Source organism: Rattus rattus, chromosome 8 (assembly GCF_011064425.1).
Source record: "Rattus rattus isolate New Zealand chromosome 8, Rrattus_CSIRO_v1, whole genome shotgun sequence".
NCBI lineage: Eukaryota > Metazoa > Chordata > Mammalia > Rodentia > Muridae > Rattus > Rattus rattus.
This window is the reverse complement of record NC_046161.1, coordinates 50117180-50130651: the sequence shown is the minus strand read 5'-3', so window position 1 is coordinate 50130651 and position 13472 is coordinate 50117180. Positions and strand designations below refer to the sequence as shown.

Sequence of the window (13472 nt, the reverse complement as noted above, 5' to 3'; positions counted from 1 at the left end):
TATGTATGACTACCTCTGTGTGTACATGCAGATAAAATTAAAATATCACAGTTAGGATAAGATATCTCCTCTACATTTGATGTTGAACTACCTGATGGTGAGTTGTTTGGGTTTTTTTGTTTTGTTTTGTTTTTCAGTGTAACTTGGCATAGTAAAGAGTAAAAACTCTGTTAAACCATTTTCTCTTAGAAGTAGAATGGCTTCCTTGGACTAGAATGTAATGGTGATCTTGGCATCAATGGTGGTGACTTCAGCTAGGTGTGGTGGCCACAGATATATGTAACCCAGGACTATATGTAGCTATGTGTAATTTCTAAGGGAAGATTACTTCAAGTTTGGATCAGCCTGAGCTCCATAGTGAGTTCCAGGCCAGCCTGGACCCTTTATCGGACACTATCTCAAAAAGACAAAAAGAAAACCCTTGCTGTTAGCTGTCCTCCCCAAGACCAACAACCAGAGAGCCCCACTGCTGTGGCAGGTAGCTCTCAGAACCTGAAGGAGAAGGGAGCACATGAACACTTACACACATCCTACCAAGAGTGGGTGTTTTTCCTTGCCCTCGCTGGAAAAAATACGAAGATTCTATAAAAGCATATCCTTTTTAACATTTCCAAGTGGTCTGGTTGGTTATCCACATTACATCTGTGTGTCTCAGTCATGTGTAGATTTCCTTCATATACTCGATCCCATTTTGTCTCATCACTGCCTGGGAGGTAGGGTTTCCACAGTCTTTCTGTTGTTTGCTTTATTAGGCAGGCTGAGGCCCAGAGGAACTGAATGAGCATACCCAAGGATACTCAGCTATTGGCCAAGCTAAATCCCGGGCCCAAGTCCTTGGGAGTGTCCTTTCTGTAACATGTCAGCTGAGTTTAATTTTCAGTCTCATTCAGCCAAGCTCAATGATATTTGATAGACTTTTCAAAGAGTGAGGAGTTGGGGCCCTGAAACCTCCATCTCGGCAGGCAATATGATATTGAACAAATTATAAACTGCCATTATTTAATGGCACCAGGTGCCAGATCCACCCCCGTACAACTAAATTATGGCTCGTATAGGATTTTAAATACCTGGTGACACATAAACATGAAGTATTACCTTCAGTGCATTATAGAAGGAATTCCTGTGATTGATGAGAATACAGGATATATTGCACTGCATGTGCTCCAGACTTTGAGGGCTTTCCAAAGATAGTATTTTCTGAAAGATAGATGTTTGAACTTGAACCCTGCCTGCGGACATCTATTTCAAGAGGAGAAGTTTGCTTTAAAAATAAATATAAAGCACTTTCTGAACCGATTAGGTAAGTGTGTGGCAGGAGACTTGAGCTTGTTTCCAGATGTCTCAGTAGATGCATGTGGACTTATCCGTTGCAGAACCGTGCTATCAGGTCTCTAATTGCAGTAAACAAAGGTGACAGGAAAGAGGTGCTCGTTCCCCCATACCCCTGACCCTTTCTATTTTTAATATCTTTATGAATAGGCATCAGTGTGTGCTGCTTCTCCAAGCTGGAGATCCATCTATATCTCCCAAGAGAACTGTAGTTTTCTTTTTAAGTAAAATGAATAAAATACATAGCATTGTAACAAGCAGGCAGCATCCATACTCCCAGCACATACTCCTGGAGCCTGTGTTGCCTGAGGTGTGGGTGTCCTCACTGAGCGGACCGTGCTGGTTTGTGAACTAGGAATGGACTGTGTCTGCACAGTCTGCACCTCCAGACCCCTCTGGGGTGATCTCACATGTGTATGGCTTTTATGTCCCCTTGAGGTCAGAGACTCCTCTTTGAGTCACACCTGCTTTCCATAGCCTTCCTTCTGGAAGGTCTTAGTGCCTGATGTTGGTGTAAGAGGCGTGTTAAAAGTAAACATTCTTAATGGAGATGGCCTAACACAAGACTCTGGCTTCAATCCCTACTACTACAGAGAGGGGCATAAGGGACAGGACGAGAAAGTTCCAGGCTAGAAATTCCTACAGAAAGTGAGAGAAGTCTATTTTGCTAGTTTTGTTGTCTTCTAGGTATACGAAAGGTAAAGCAGAACCAGCTCTGGCATTACAACACACTCAACTCTGCATCCTGCTAACGTTTATCTGGACACTTACTTTTTCTTATTTGGAAAAACATAAACTGGACATGCAGCCTTCTTGGTGCTTAAACATCCAAAATCCTTCCTTTCTGGCTCTTTGAAAATAAGTTGTGTATTATCCATAATCATACTGTGTAAAACTTCAGAATTCATGCCTCCAGCTATTGTTTAGGCTGCTGCTCAGCCATGCCCGCCTCTTCCCAGCCTTTGATAACCACTAGTCCTCTCCCAGCTTCCATGACCGTTCTTTGGGATCCGCCTCTGACTGAGATCACACCGTTGTTTGTATGAGCCTGGTTTATTTCACTCAGCAAATGATCTCCACTCCCAGCCGTGTCATCACAAAGCACAGACTGTCGTTATTTTTTATGTATGTGTACCATATTATATTTATCCAGTCAACAGCAAATGTGATTTCCATTTCTTGCCTATCAATAGTAAACATTGGGATGCAGATGTTCCTTCCAGTACTTCTGTTCCCTGGGACGACGAAGTGAACTTGCCAGATCACAGGGTGGCTCCTCCACGAGGACTGTTCCCCTTTCTATTCCCACCAATGGTGCGCACAAGGTTCTTTTTCCCCATGCTTTCACCAGCACTTTTCTTTCTTTTTTGGTAATAGCCTTTTTTTTTTTTTTTTATAATTTGTTTTTGCTACTTTTTAATTATGCACACGTGGGTGGTGAGGTGTGTGTGTATGAGTGAAAGCACTGTCAGATCCCAGAGGCATCCAGTCCTCCTGAAGCTGGAGTTACATGTGGTTGTGATCTTTGTGGCATGGATGCTGGGAACTGAGCTCAGGTCCTCCACAACAGGAGCTAGCCAGTGTTCCTAACTGGTGAGCAGTCTCTCCAGCCCCAGGAATAGCCATTCTAATGGAAGTGAAGTATACAGTTTTGATTTGCCTTTCCCTGTCTTTGTGTGTGTGTGTGTGTGTGTGTGTGTGTGTGTGTGTGTGTGTGTGTGTGTGTGTTTGTGGGGTGTGGTGTGTACATATGAATGTATGTCTGTGAGGTGTGTGTGTTTCATTGTATACCTTGTGCTAATTACTTTTAATTGAATTATTTGAGTTTTAGTGATTTTTTTGTTATTGTTAGTGTTTTTGGTTGATCAGTAGGTGGGCAGGTTAGCGTTTTTATTTTGAATTTCTTATGTATCCTGAATATTAGCCCCTTATCAGGTATGTAGTTTCAAATGTGTCTCCCATTGTTATGTCTTCAGTCTGTTTTCTTTGTGATAGAGGTGGTGCACATAAGGCACTGAGTGCAGACTAGAGATTGTGCACATAAGGCACTGAGCACAGACTAGAGATGGTGGTGCACATAAGGCACTGAGCACAGACTAGAGATGGTGCACATAAGGCACTGAGCACAGACTAGAGATGGTGCACATAAGGCACTGAGCACAGACTAGAGATGGTGGTGCACATAAGGCACTGAGCACAGACTAGAGATGGTGGTGCACATAAGGCACTAAGCACAGACTAGAGATGGTGCACATAAGGCACTGAGCACAGACTAGAGATGGTGGTGCACATAAGGCACTGAGCACAGACTAGAGATGGTGGTGCACATAAGGCACTGAGCACAGACTAGAGATGGTGGTGCACATAAGGCACTGAGCACAGACTAGAGATGGTGCACATAAGGCATTGAGCACAACCTTGGATGTGGGGTCCATGAGAACCGGTTGCGACCAGCAGTAGTCACTGAGTATGGGCTGCCTGCCCAGACCTTTCTGACGACTTACTGTGTACTATTTGTTCCTAATGAGTCACCTTGCAGTTAATCATCCTCTGCACCCGTGCGTCTGCTTATGGGAAGTCTAAGTGTGCCTCCTGCTCTCTTTCAGATCTGCAAGAGCAAAGCGAAGGAGTCGCAGCAGTATTACCATAGCCTGGCTGTCCGGCAGAGTCTGCCTGTGCATTTTAACATCCAACAGGATTGTGGCCATTTCCTTGCTGAAGTCCCTAATCGTCTGCTTCCCTGGGAGGATCCCGATGCTCCTGAAAAGGCAGAGGATGGCAATGAAGACAGTGAGGAAGAGGTGAAGGCAGAAACTTCAGGGGGAAATCCTGAGCCCTGCTCTGAGTCAGAGTCATCCCAGAAAGAGAACCAACAAGTCACAAACAGGAAGCAAAGAAGCCATGTCGTGGTCATCACCAGGGAGGTTCCCCATCTCACTGTGGCCGACTTCGTGCGAGACTCTTTGGCACATCATGGGAAAAGCCCCGACTTGTATGAGAGGCAAGTGTGTCTGCTGCTCTTACAGCTGTGCTCTGGTCTTGAGCACCTCAAGCCCTACCATGTCACTCACTGCGATCTTCGCCTAGAGAACTTGCTGCTTGTCCAGCACCAACCTGGGGGAGCCGCCCAGGGCCCTTCACCTGCAGACCCCTGCCCCACCTCAGCTTGTCCCACAAGACTCATTGTGAGTAACTTTTCTCAGGCCAAGCAGAAGAGCCATCTGGTGGACCCTCAGATCCTCCGAGACCAGTCTCGCCTTGCCCCAGAGATCATCACGGCCACCCAGTATAAAAAGTGTGATGAATTCCAGACAGGCATCCTCATCTATGAGATGCTGCACCTGCCCAACCCTTTTGATGAGAACCCAGAGCTGAAGGAGAAGGAGTACACGCGCACAGACCTGCCTCGGATCCCTCTCCGCTCCCCGTACTCTTGGGGCCTGCAGCAACTTGCCAGCTGTCTCCTGAACCCCAACCCTTCTGAGCGCATCCTCATTTCTGACGCCAAAGGCATCCTCCAGTGTCTGCTCTGGGGCCCCCGAGAAGATCTCTTCCAAATCTTCACCACCTCGGCAAACCTAGTACAGAAGAACGCTCTCCTCCAAAACTGGCTGGACATCAAGCGAACACTGCTGATGATCAAGTTTGCCGAGAAGTCCCTGGACAGAGAGGGGGGCATCAGCCTTGAAGATTGGCTTTGTGCTCAGTATCTGGCCTTTGCCACCACAGACTCCCTGAGCTACATTGTAAAAATCCTGCAGTACCGTTAATGTGGCCTGGGTGTTGCTTTTATTGTTAAATATCGCCACCTTCTTCATGTTGTCCTCATTCCCTGTCCTGGTACTCACTCAGAATTCAAGGAAAGAAAAGAAGCCAACTGCCACCCTTGTCCAGGAATATAGGGCTTCATTCAGCAAGGTCATCAATGGCTTTCCACAGAGTGAGCGGCTGAGTGTCTCTACTGTACAGGAATTCAACTGTGCAAACATGCAGTCGCCTTCCCTTGGAACATTTGTCATCCCAATTGGCTCACAAATGTGGGGTAAAAAATGAAAATGCACGTCCGTGAAGGACCAGCTCCTGTGGAATGATCTCAGCAAGCTGCATCCGCCTCTTCCAGAACTCTGAAGCTCGCCTGTGCTAACTAGCTAGCAGTACACATGTCACCAAGCTCAGCTGTCACCCAGTAATGCTCTCGCAGCAGATTCCTCTTCCTCAGTGACTGCTTCTTTCCCGAGAGGACATGCCATTATCCTTCTCGGCTGAGTTTCAGTCACTGGGGACTAGCTTCTGTTTCGCCATACCATGAAAGGAGGAGAGAGATTCCCAGCCGTTAGATCATGGGTCCGTTTCCATTTTTGTTCTTAGCAAAGGTTGGACACTGCATAGACAACCCCACTGCCACTGCTTGGCTGTCCTTCACCTTCACCCTGTCCCACCTGCTGAAGTTGGAGTTTATTATCCACTTCTTGTGGCCCAGTACAAAGCTGACCAGAGGTGGTGTCACCGATGCCTCAGCAGGATGGAGTACAGTCCACAGATTATGAATAGTGGGCAGGATATGAAGAAATAATGTCCTTATGTGCAATTCTCCAGGGGCCCTCAGGGAACAGACTTTCAAGTACTGTTCTTTGATTACTGTCAGACCTATCAGCATGGTAGCCAGGGCTGGTGGTGCCTGAGTCAGAGTTTCTTCCCCCGAAAGCAGTCATTGGCCAGCTTCCTTCCATCAGTAGCTGGTTCTAACTAGTCTGCCAAATGCTGTCGGCAACAGCCCTGAATGAAATGGTTGTCAATTTAGCATTACCGTCACCTTAGAAAGCAACTGGAAGCCGGCTATTGGAAGGCAAGGGGAACGGGAAAGGCCACAAAAATGGCTGACCTGATCCTTGGAGTGCCAGCCTCTTCCAGAAAGACTGCCTCCCAGAGTGAGTGGCATGTCGCTCCTAAGACTGCAGTGGGCCTGGAGCTCAGCTCACAGGAAGGCTGATGGCTGCAGTGGATGACTGAGAGTTGTTCCCCATGAAGCCTGTGCTCTCCCGTGAATTATGTGCAATTTTTGTATGTATTTTTAAGCTGTATATTACAGTGTTTATGTTGCAACTTTACCTGAGTGAGAACTGCAGAAACCTTCTTGTCTTCCCTTGGCACATACTTGCGCTGAGAGTCAAGTATCCTTTCCACCTGTGTGCGTGTATGAACGCTCATACACTTGTTTTATTCAAAACTGTGAGTCTCTGTTTACTTCAACCTTGAAATCCCAAGAGTCACTTGAATGGTAAGTGTGTAAGCATGTGTTACTATGTGCATGCACATGCTGGAGATAGGCCTCTGGGAAGCAACCTGTAGTGGGGTGGACAGATCAGTTCTGTACACCTTGGCAGTGAGGAAACCCAGGAAGCCCTCGCCCACCAGCTCGGAATTGGCTTAAAGCCAAGACTGACTGTGCAGTATTATTTGGGTGGCACCTTAGTGGCCTTGGAAACTTCTAGACTTTTAACATTTTTAACAGCCTTTCATGTGATTCACCTTTATCAAAGAGGATCAAAAAAGGAGAATGTATTTTATTATGCATTTTTAAGGAGAACGATATGTATGAGGCTGCATATGCAGGATGGCTTTGCGATCCTGGCTAGTGCTCCGTACTCCCAGGAAAGAGGCCTAGTTTGCCCACAGAGTCTGTCTCTCCTAGACAGAATGACCGTGGAGTGGGCAGCCATGAGTCATGGCTACACCATGCCCAGCAGGCTAGGGTTTGAGTCATATAGCCCATGTACACATAACTTCCCGCCTAATTATGCACTGAACTGGCGGCAGAAAGACCACTGACCACGTCAGCTGGCCCAGCCCTTCACTTCCCACAGTGCTTGCAGATTGAGACATACCTTCTCCACATTGCTCTCATGGTGCCTTGCCCATGTAAATCTGAATGTTGATTATTTAATGAGGTTACATATTTAATGCAGAATGTTCCCTAGTCCCCTCTGTTTGTTGTCTGTAGAAATCTCTCTTTTTCTGTTATCTTAGATGCAGCCTTCTTTCACACTATAGTAGAAAAAGTGTGCACACGTCTGCTACCACTGTCTCCCTGCACTGGTAAACCGAGCACTCTTCCTTCCACGTGACTCCCACTCAGAATTACGGCCACACTAGTGAGGGACAAAGATGAAAGCCAGCTAACAGGAAAAGGGCCTCTGTCTTTCCAGAGACAGGAGTTAATTCTGTCTGGGGAATGGTCACAGAATGGGTGTGGGGAAGAAGGTTAGATCAGAGCAGAGACAAGAACTACATTTCTGGGCAAGAAGTCCATCAGGTGGTCCTCTGGGCATTTCTCAAAATAATGAAATTCAGTCCATATAACATTGTCATAGATACCTTACATTTCCACTTTGATTCATTCACTAACTGGAAGGAAATCCTTCCCTCTGCAGTCACACAAACACACACACACACACACACACACACACACACACACACACACATTTTATATACACATATATTATGAATTTTGGAGTGTTACTAGTATAGCCCTTGAAGTTTTCACAAGTAACATCTGTATCGACTAGGTTTTTTTTTTCTTTTCTATTAAAGTCTATGCCATAGATTCTCCCACTTCTGTTGAGAGTTTGAACAACTAAGGCCCACTGGAACTTTTCCCTAAGCTACATGAACAGTCTCTCCACACATGTGGGTGCTAGAGAGACAGGACTGTGGCGAGAGCAGGCAAGAGCAGGAGTCAGTGCCCCTCAGAGTGCCTTGTTAGTGTAGTAACATAGTCATGGAGAGAACAGCCTCCCTTGCCACACAGGAGAGCTCTTTGGGAATGCATACAGCCACATAGTGTTCACCGTAGAGGACAGCACTGGATGAGCAAAGGAACAATCAAAGCAGAAATGTGGGAAAGGACATGAAGTTCCTGAAAATCACCAACCCCAAGGCTGAGTTAGGTCAGAAGGCACACCAAGAGCAGTGGGTTTCAGGGATTGTTCTCAGGAGATGGGCTGCATGAGGTCATGGGGGAGTGAGGCTCCCCAACCCCTGTGCTAAGGGCCAAGAAGAAACTTCTCAAGAACCAGTGAGCACAGCCTTCCTTCATCAGCTAGAGGAACCAGTTCTGCCTCTGAGCTCAGGGTGTTCGTGAAGATGGGAATCTAAAGCTCTAGGAAGACATGCTTCTAGGAAAGCCTCTGCTATCACAAAACCCCCATGCGCGATCCTGCAGCCCACTCAGTAGTAAGTCATACAAGCTCTCCAAGTTTGGTTTACCCCGTATTGGAAAATCAACAGATACCAGCTGGTAACCTGCAGCGAGGATTTCCCCTGGCCTTTACCTAGAGTGGTAGAGATACGGGCTAGTCTCAAAGACTGGGATGGACTTAGGAGGCGTCCTTGTATTCTAAGCAATTCCGGGTACATAAAGCATGCACACTTGGAAACAGGACAGCTCAGCTCTCTGGGCCGACTCTGGCATGCTTGTCATTCCTCTCACTAGTGGGTAAGGATTGGGATTCCGGTCCAGCCTCATAGTGAACAGGATGGCTGCCCATAAAACTGGGTTATTAGATTTACCTCATTGAAGCTCATTTTCTCAGAGGCCCAAAGTGCTGCACTGAGACAAATCCAAGTGCTGCCCCTCCTGAAGTGTGCACTGAAGTCCATCTGCTCACGCTCAGAGCGGTGCACAGGTGGGGACGCCATGGACCAAAACCAGTGCCCCAAGGGAAGTCAGAAGAGCCATAGTGCAAGATCCTAGACAGGGTATACCAAAGACATCAAGCCTTCCTCATCCTGATGCTTCTCAGATGATGGGGTGAGCTGTGACAGACGCCAGAGGAAAGGGCTTTGCAAACATTCCATGTTCAAGGTATTCGATTGGTAAGTCCATCCCTAACCTCCCCCAAGCCCCCAGAAAAAAGCTCTCAGTTTGAAGCAGGCCATGTTGTACATCAGAAGAGAAGGTGGAGGGAGTGGCAGCAGCCAGAGCAGACGGCAACATTCTCTGATGTCTAAGAAGGACTTTGAACAGCCCACTCGCCATGCCTGGCTGTTGCCCAGACCGCATGGGAGCACCACATCTGTAATATCGAAGCTTGGGTTTGTGGTGATTTTTTTTTTCTTAAAAAGAGGTGCTGTCAAGAGATTTGTTTAAAGAACTCTTGGGAAATTTCTTAGCCCACTGTACCATTTATGAACCTTCCCACAAAGGTGACTCTTAGCATCACCATCTAACGTATATAAGTACCCAGACTGTCCAAGGTGCTATTCAGCTGTTCCACCCCTACCCCCGCAGCTGTTTTAAATTAGAGACTTCTGCATCAGCTGCCACTGGACACTTTTTTTGCCCACGTAGATGGGCCACAGGGGTCTGCATTCTGAGCATCCTTCATACATTCCCCCTCAGGAGCCTCCACATCTGTCCCTATCCCTGCTTCTAATCCCTCCCGTTCCATGTTTTTTTTTTAAATCAAGAAAGTTTCAGGGAATCAAAAGAGGTTGGGATTTTTTTTAACCCAGCAGAATCGCAGAGTTATATATTTTGCTATGAATATTGTTGTGGTACAGAAAATCCACTTTGCCTGTTGGTTTGTGGCTAGTATGTGTGTCTCCACTCTTGGTAATTTGAATGTTGAGCCCGCCCTATAGCTTCAGTGTAATGTTGTTGAAAGGTTAAACCACACAGCTTCAGGAAGCCTACTCAAGCTGTTCCTTCCTTATTGCCCACCCCTTACCTGTTCTGGAGCGTGTGCATAGACACACTGGGCTGGGTTTTCTGTTCATGACACAGAGGGCATTTTGTTGGGAGGTGAAGGCAGAAGCAAGATGTCACCTGTCTCAATGAATTGAATCATGACAGTCCTTATTCTAATATCTCTAGTTCTCCATGGCACCGCACATTCTGCTTTGGAAAATCTTGTTTCTCTTCCTCCAGCGCTTTCCCATCTCCTTTCATATTTTACAATTGTGTAAATCAATAACAGGTCCCTGTGTCACCAGTGGCGCCTCCCTTTGGTTTGCTGTGGTACTTTGCTGTGTACTCTGTGGCCTCACGTTACTGTGTAAATAAATTCCGTTTAATATACACTAAAAACCGGGCTTGACGTACATGTCCTTCCAGTGGTTTATCCATAGTGACATGCTAGTGTGGGTCTGACTGCACACGTGGCTCTCTTCTCATTCCTAAGATGGCTTCCTGTCCTTAAAACAGGCAACAGTAGATAGCTTTTCGCCAGCATGCCCTCTGGACTCCATTTCTTACTGACAGACTTTTTTCTCTTCAGTGCCTCTGTAATTTGAGAAAAAGGTCTCCAAGAGCAAGTGGCTAACTCCTCGGGTTTGCTGGGTGAGATCGCCCCCTGGTGTCCAGACACTCCAGGCTGCCTGGTTAAAGAGGTTTGGCTAGCAGTAGATTTGGCTGACTCCTCCATGGGAAGTCAGACTGCAGGGACAAGCCTGCACGCCCTCATCTACAAAATCAGGCCTGTCCTTGCAGTACATTGTCACAGCAGGCATCCTTCCAGAGGCAGCCAACAGGTAACAAAAAAGGAGCCTACCTGGTTTAGGCAAAAAGGCAGTAGTGAGCAGTGGCAGTGACTGCTCCACTCACATTGTTCTTAAGGCTTGTCCCAGAAAGGTAGCTTCCAGGCGTGGGTTTTATGTTGCTGAGTCACGGACTCCATTTGAATGTGCACTTTAAGCTGCGTTTCCTGCACCCAGAGGAAGAGTCAACAAACTGACTGGACACTGCCCATGGATGCAGGCTTTGCCCCAGTATGGGCTTGAGTGGTGCAGGTCCCAGAGGATGTGGTGCAATGATTGGGAAACTGCCTAACACTAGTGGTGCTATATGAGTAGCCACCCTGGGGACCTGAAAGGCTGTGGGCCCTGGAGGTGGTAGGCCAGTCATAGTTGGCTTAAGCTGAGTCCACGGAGGCCACGGTCAGCTGGGGGAGATGGACCCCTGACACTAGCATTCCTGCAGAGTCCCCTTTCAACCCATGAGGCAGAGAAGCTGATTTCTCTCCCGCTTGGAATAAGCAGGTCCCTGCCGCTCTGGGGGCTCTCCGTGTGCGCTCTCTAGCCCGGCCAGGAGGTTTCCTTCTAAGTGAGTCTGCACTCCTCGAGGGAAAGAGCTTCATTAGCACCTTAGGAGCCAAGAGCAGCAGTTGGCACATCACAAGTTGTCATTAAAGGCAGCTCACAGCAATTACAGCTAAAACTTAAAAATTGAATTTCACACTAGGCGGGGCCTGGAGAGGGACTGGCTGCTAAGCTCCAACTCCAATGTGCAAAAACACTTTTAAGAGGAAACAGGTTGTCTGGGTATGACAGGGCTTCTCAGTACCAGATAGCCCTCTGCACCCACAGTCCAGTAACTCATGGTTCCTTTGTCCTCTGGAAGTTACGAGAAATCTGCTGGAAAGCAGAGTGGCCTTAAGTCTCCACTTAACAACCGGGGGTGGGGAATGAAAAGGTGACTCCACAATGAGGAATGATCTCCAGTTAACATTGCTCATTACTGTTCTTGTGCAGGACTAGAGTTCGGTTCCCAGCACCCTTGCCAGGTAGTTCACAACGGCCTGGACCCCCATCTCCTGGCATCCAATACAGACATATATAACACATAACTTAAAAATAGAAGCTTCAGGATTACATGACAACAATAATAAAATTCATCCTTAAAATATGAGCAAAACTGGGGGCCTCTGGGAAATCTATAAGCAAAGCATCTAGGAACCTCTAGAAAGAAATTCACCTGCTGGGAGGGGAGTACAGGGACCTCCTGTAGGTTGGTCCCCACCACCCACTGCTCACTAATCCATGCTTGAGCCAGAATCAAAGGGAGAGCCAAGACCCTTCAGGCAGGGCTGGGGAGATGATTATCAGTTAAAAGCATTTACTGCTCTTGCAGAGGACCAAATTTGGCTCCTAGAACCCATGAGAGTTGGCTCACAATCACCTGAAACTCCAGCTCCAGGAGATCCAAGACCTGGCCTTCGCAGGCATCTGCGTGCTCATATGTGCACAGGCATGCATAATTTAAAATCTTTAAAAACAATGAAAACAAAAAAGCATTCCACACACACCTTGTCATCTTTCCACTCTCCCCACTCATGAAAAGCCTTTCCTTACACCACTGTGAGGTGGTAGGATGTGGATGTCTAATTTCTCCCTCCCATGTCTTCAAACCTAGTTTCTACCCTTTCATCTCCTCTTCTGTTCTCTTGCCCCCCTTTCCTTTCCCTCCTCTTCCTCCGCTGTCTCTCACAGGCCTTATGATGCTGGGTAAGAAATCAGCTTTTGAGCTACAAACCCTCCTAACACCCACCCCTGCCCCATTTTGATCCATTCTGACTCCAGCCACCATAGGAGGAGCCACCAGACCTCTCCCCGGTCTTCCCTGCCTGGTGCAACAGATACCACTTGATGCTGGCACAGAGTCTGGCCATGGGCACCTCTTTCTCCATAGCAGGAGGTCTGAACTTGGCTTCTCCCACAGACTCTTATCACTCCCAAAGATAGGACAAGTAGCCACTTCCAAGAACAGCGTACAGGTGTAGACTGTTCTAGAGAGTCCCAACCCACAGCTCAGGATTTAGAGTTTCATGCAAGTGCTTCACATGTACACACGTGTACACACACACACACACACCCCCACACACACCCCCCCACACACACACACACACGCCTGCTGCATTGATGTGTGTTCTCTTATATTTTTGGTTGTGAGCCTGGCCTTTAACAGCCAATCTCTCCAGCCCAATGTGTATTCTCAAATGTGATTTTCATGTTTATTCAACCAACCATATCATGGTTCCATCATTCTCAAATGAGGGAAATGCCCCTTTTTTCTGTTAAAGTGATTTGAACCTAGAGCTGTGTGATCTCATGTGTGGTGCTTTCTCGCCAACCTCAATGCTACTGGATGCCATCCAGTAGGGAGGTGCCCTGAGGGCATTATATTGAGGACATTTTCATTTGGTTTTGGTTTTCTGCCTATTGGTGCCATGTGCTGACTCCACCTCTGACAGGGTCAAAGCTTGACCAGCTTGCTAACCAGTGTGTTCTAAGCCTTCATCTTGTAGCCTGCTTTTGTTCCAGTGGATGGGTATTCACACTCCACCAGTGATGGACTAGCAACCAAG

The 13472-nt window shown here is 47.2% G+C and overlaps 1 protein-coding gene across 5 annotated transcripts in view; it reads left to right on the top strand.

Moving 5' to 3' along the window:
- The window catches only part of Peak1 (pseudopodium enriched atypical kinase 1), a 203285-nt gene extending 196729 nt beyond the window's left edge, over positions 1-6556 (top strand). For all 5 annotated transcript variants that reach the window (XM_032909605.1, XM_032909604.1, XM_032909600.1 and 2 more), the window contains one exon: positions 3936-6556. In XM_032909605.1, the coding sequence (XP_032765496.1) occupies positions 3936-5099 (1164 nt within the window). In that variant the 3' untranslated portion in view covers positions 5100-6556. The remainder of the gene's footprint in view (positions 1-3935) is intronic.
- The last annotated feature ends 6916 nt before the right edge of the window (positions 6557-13472 follow it).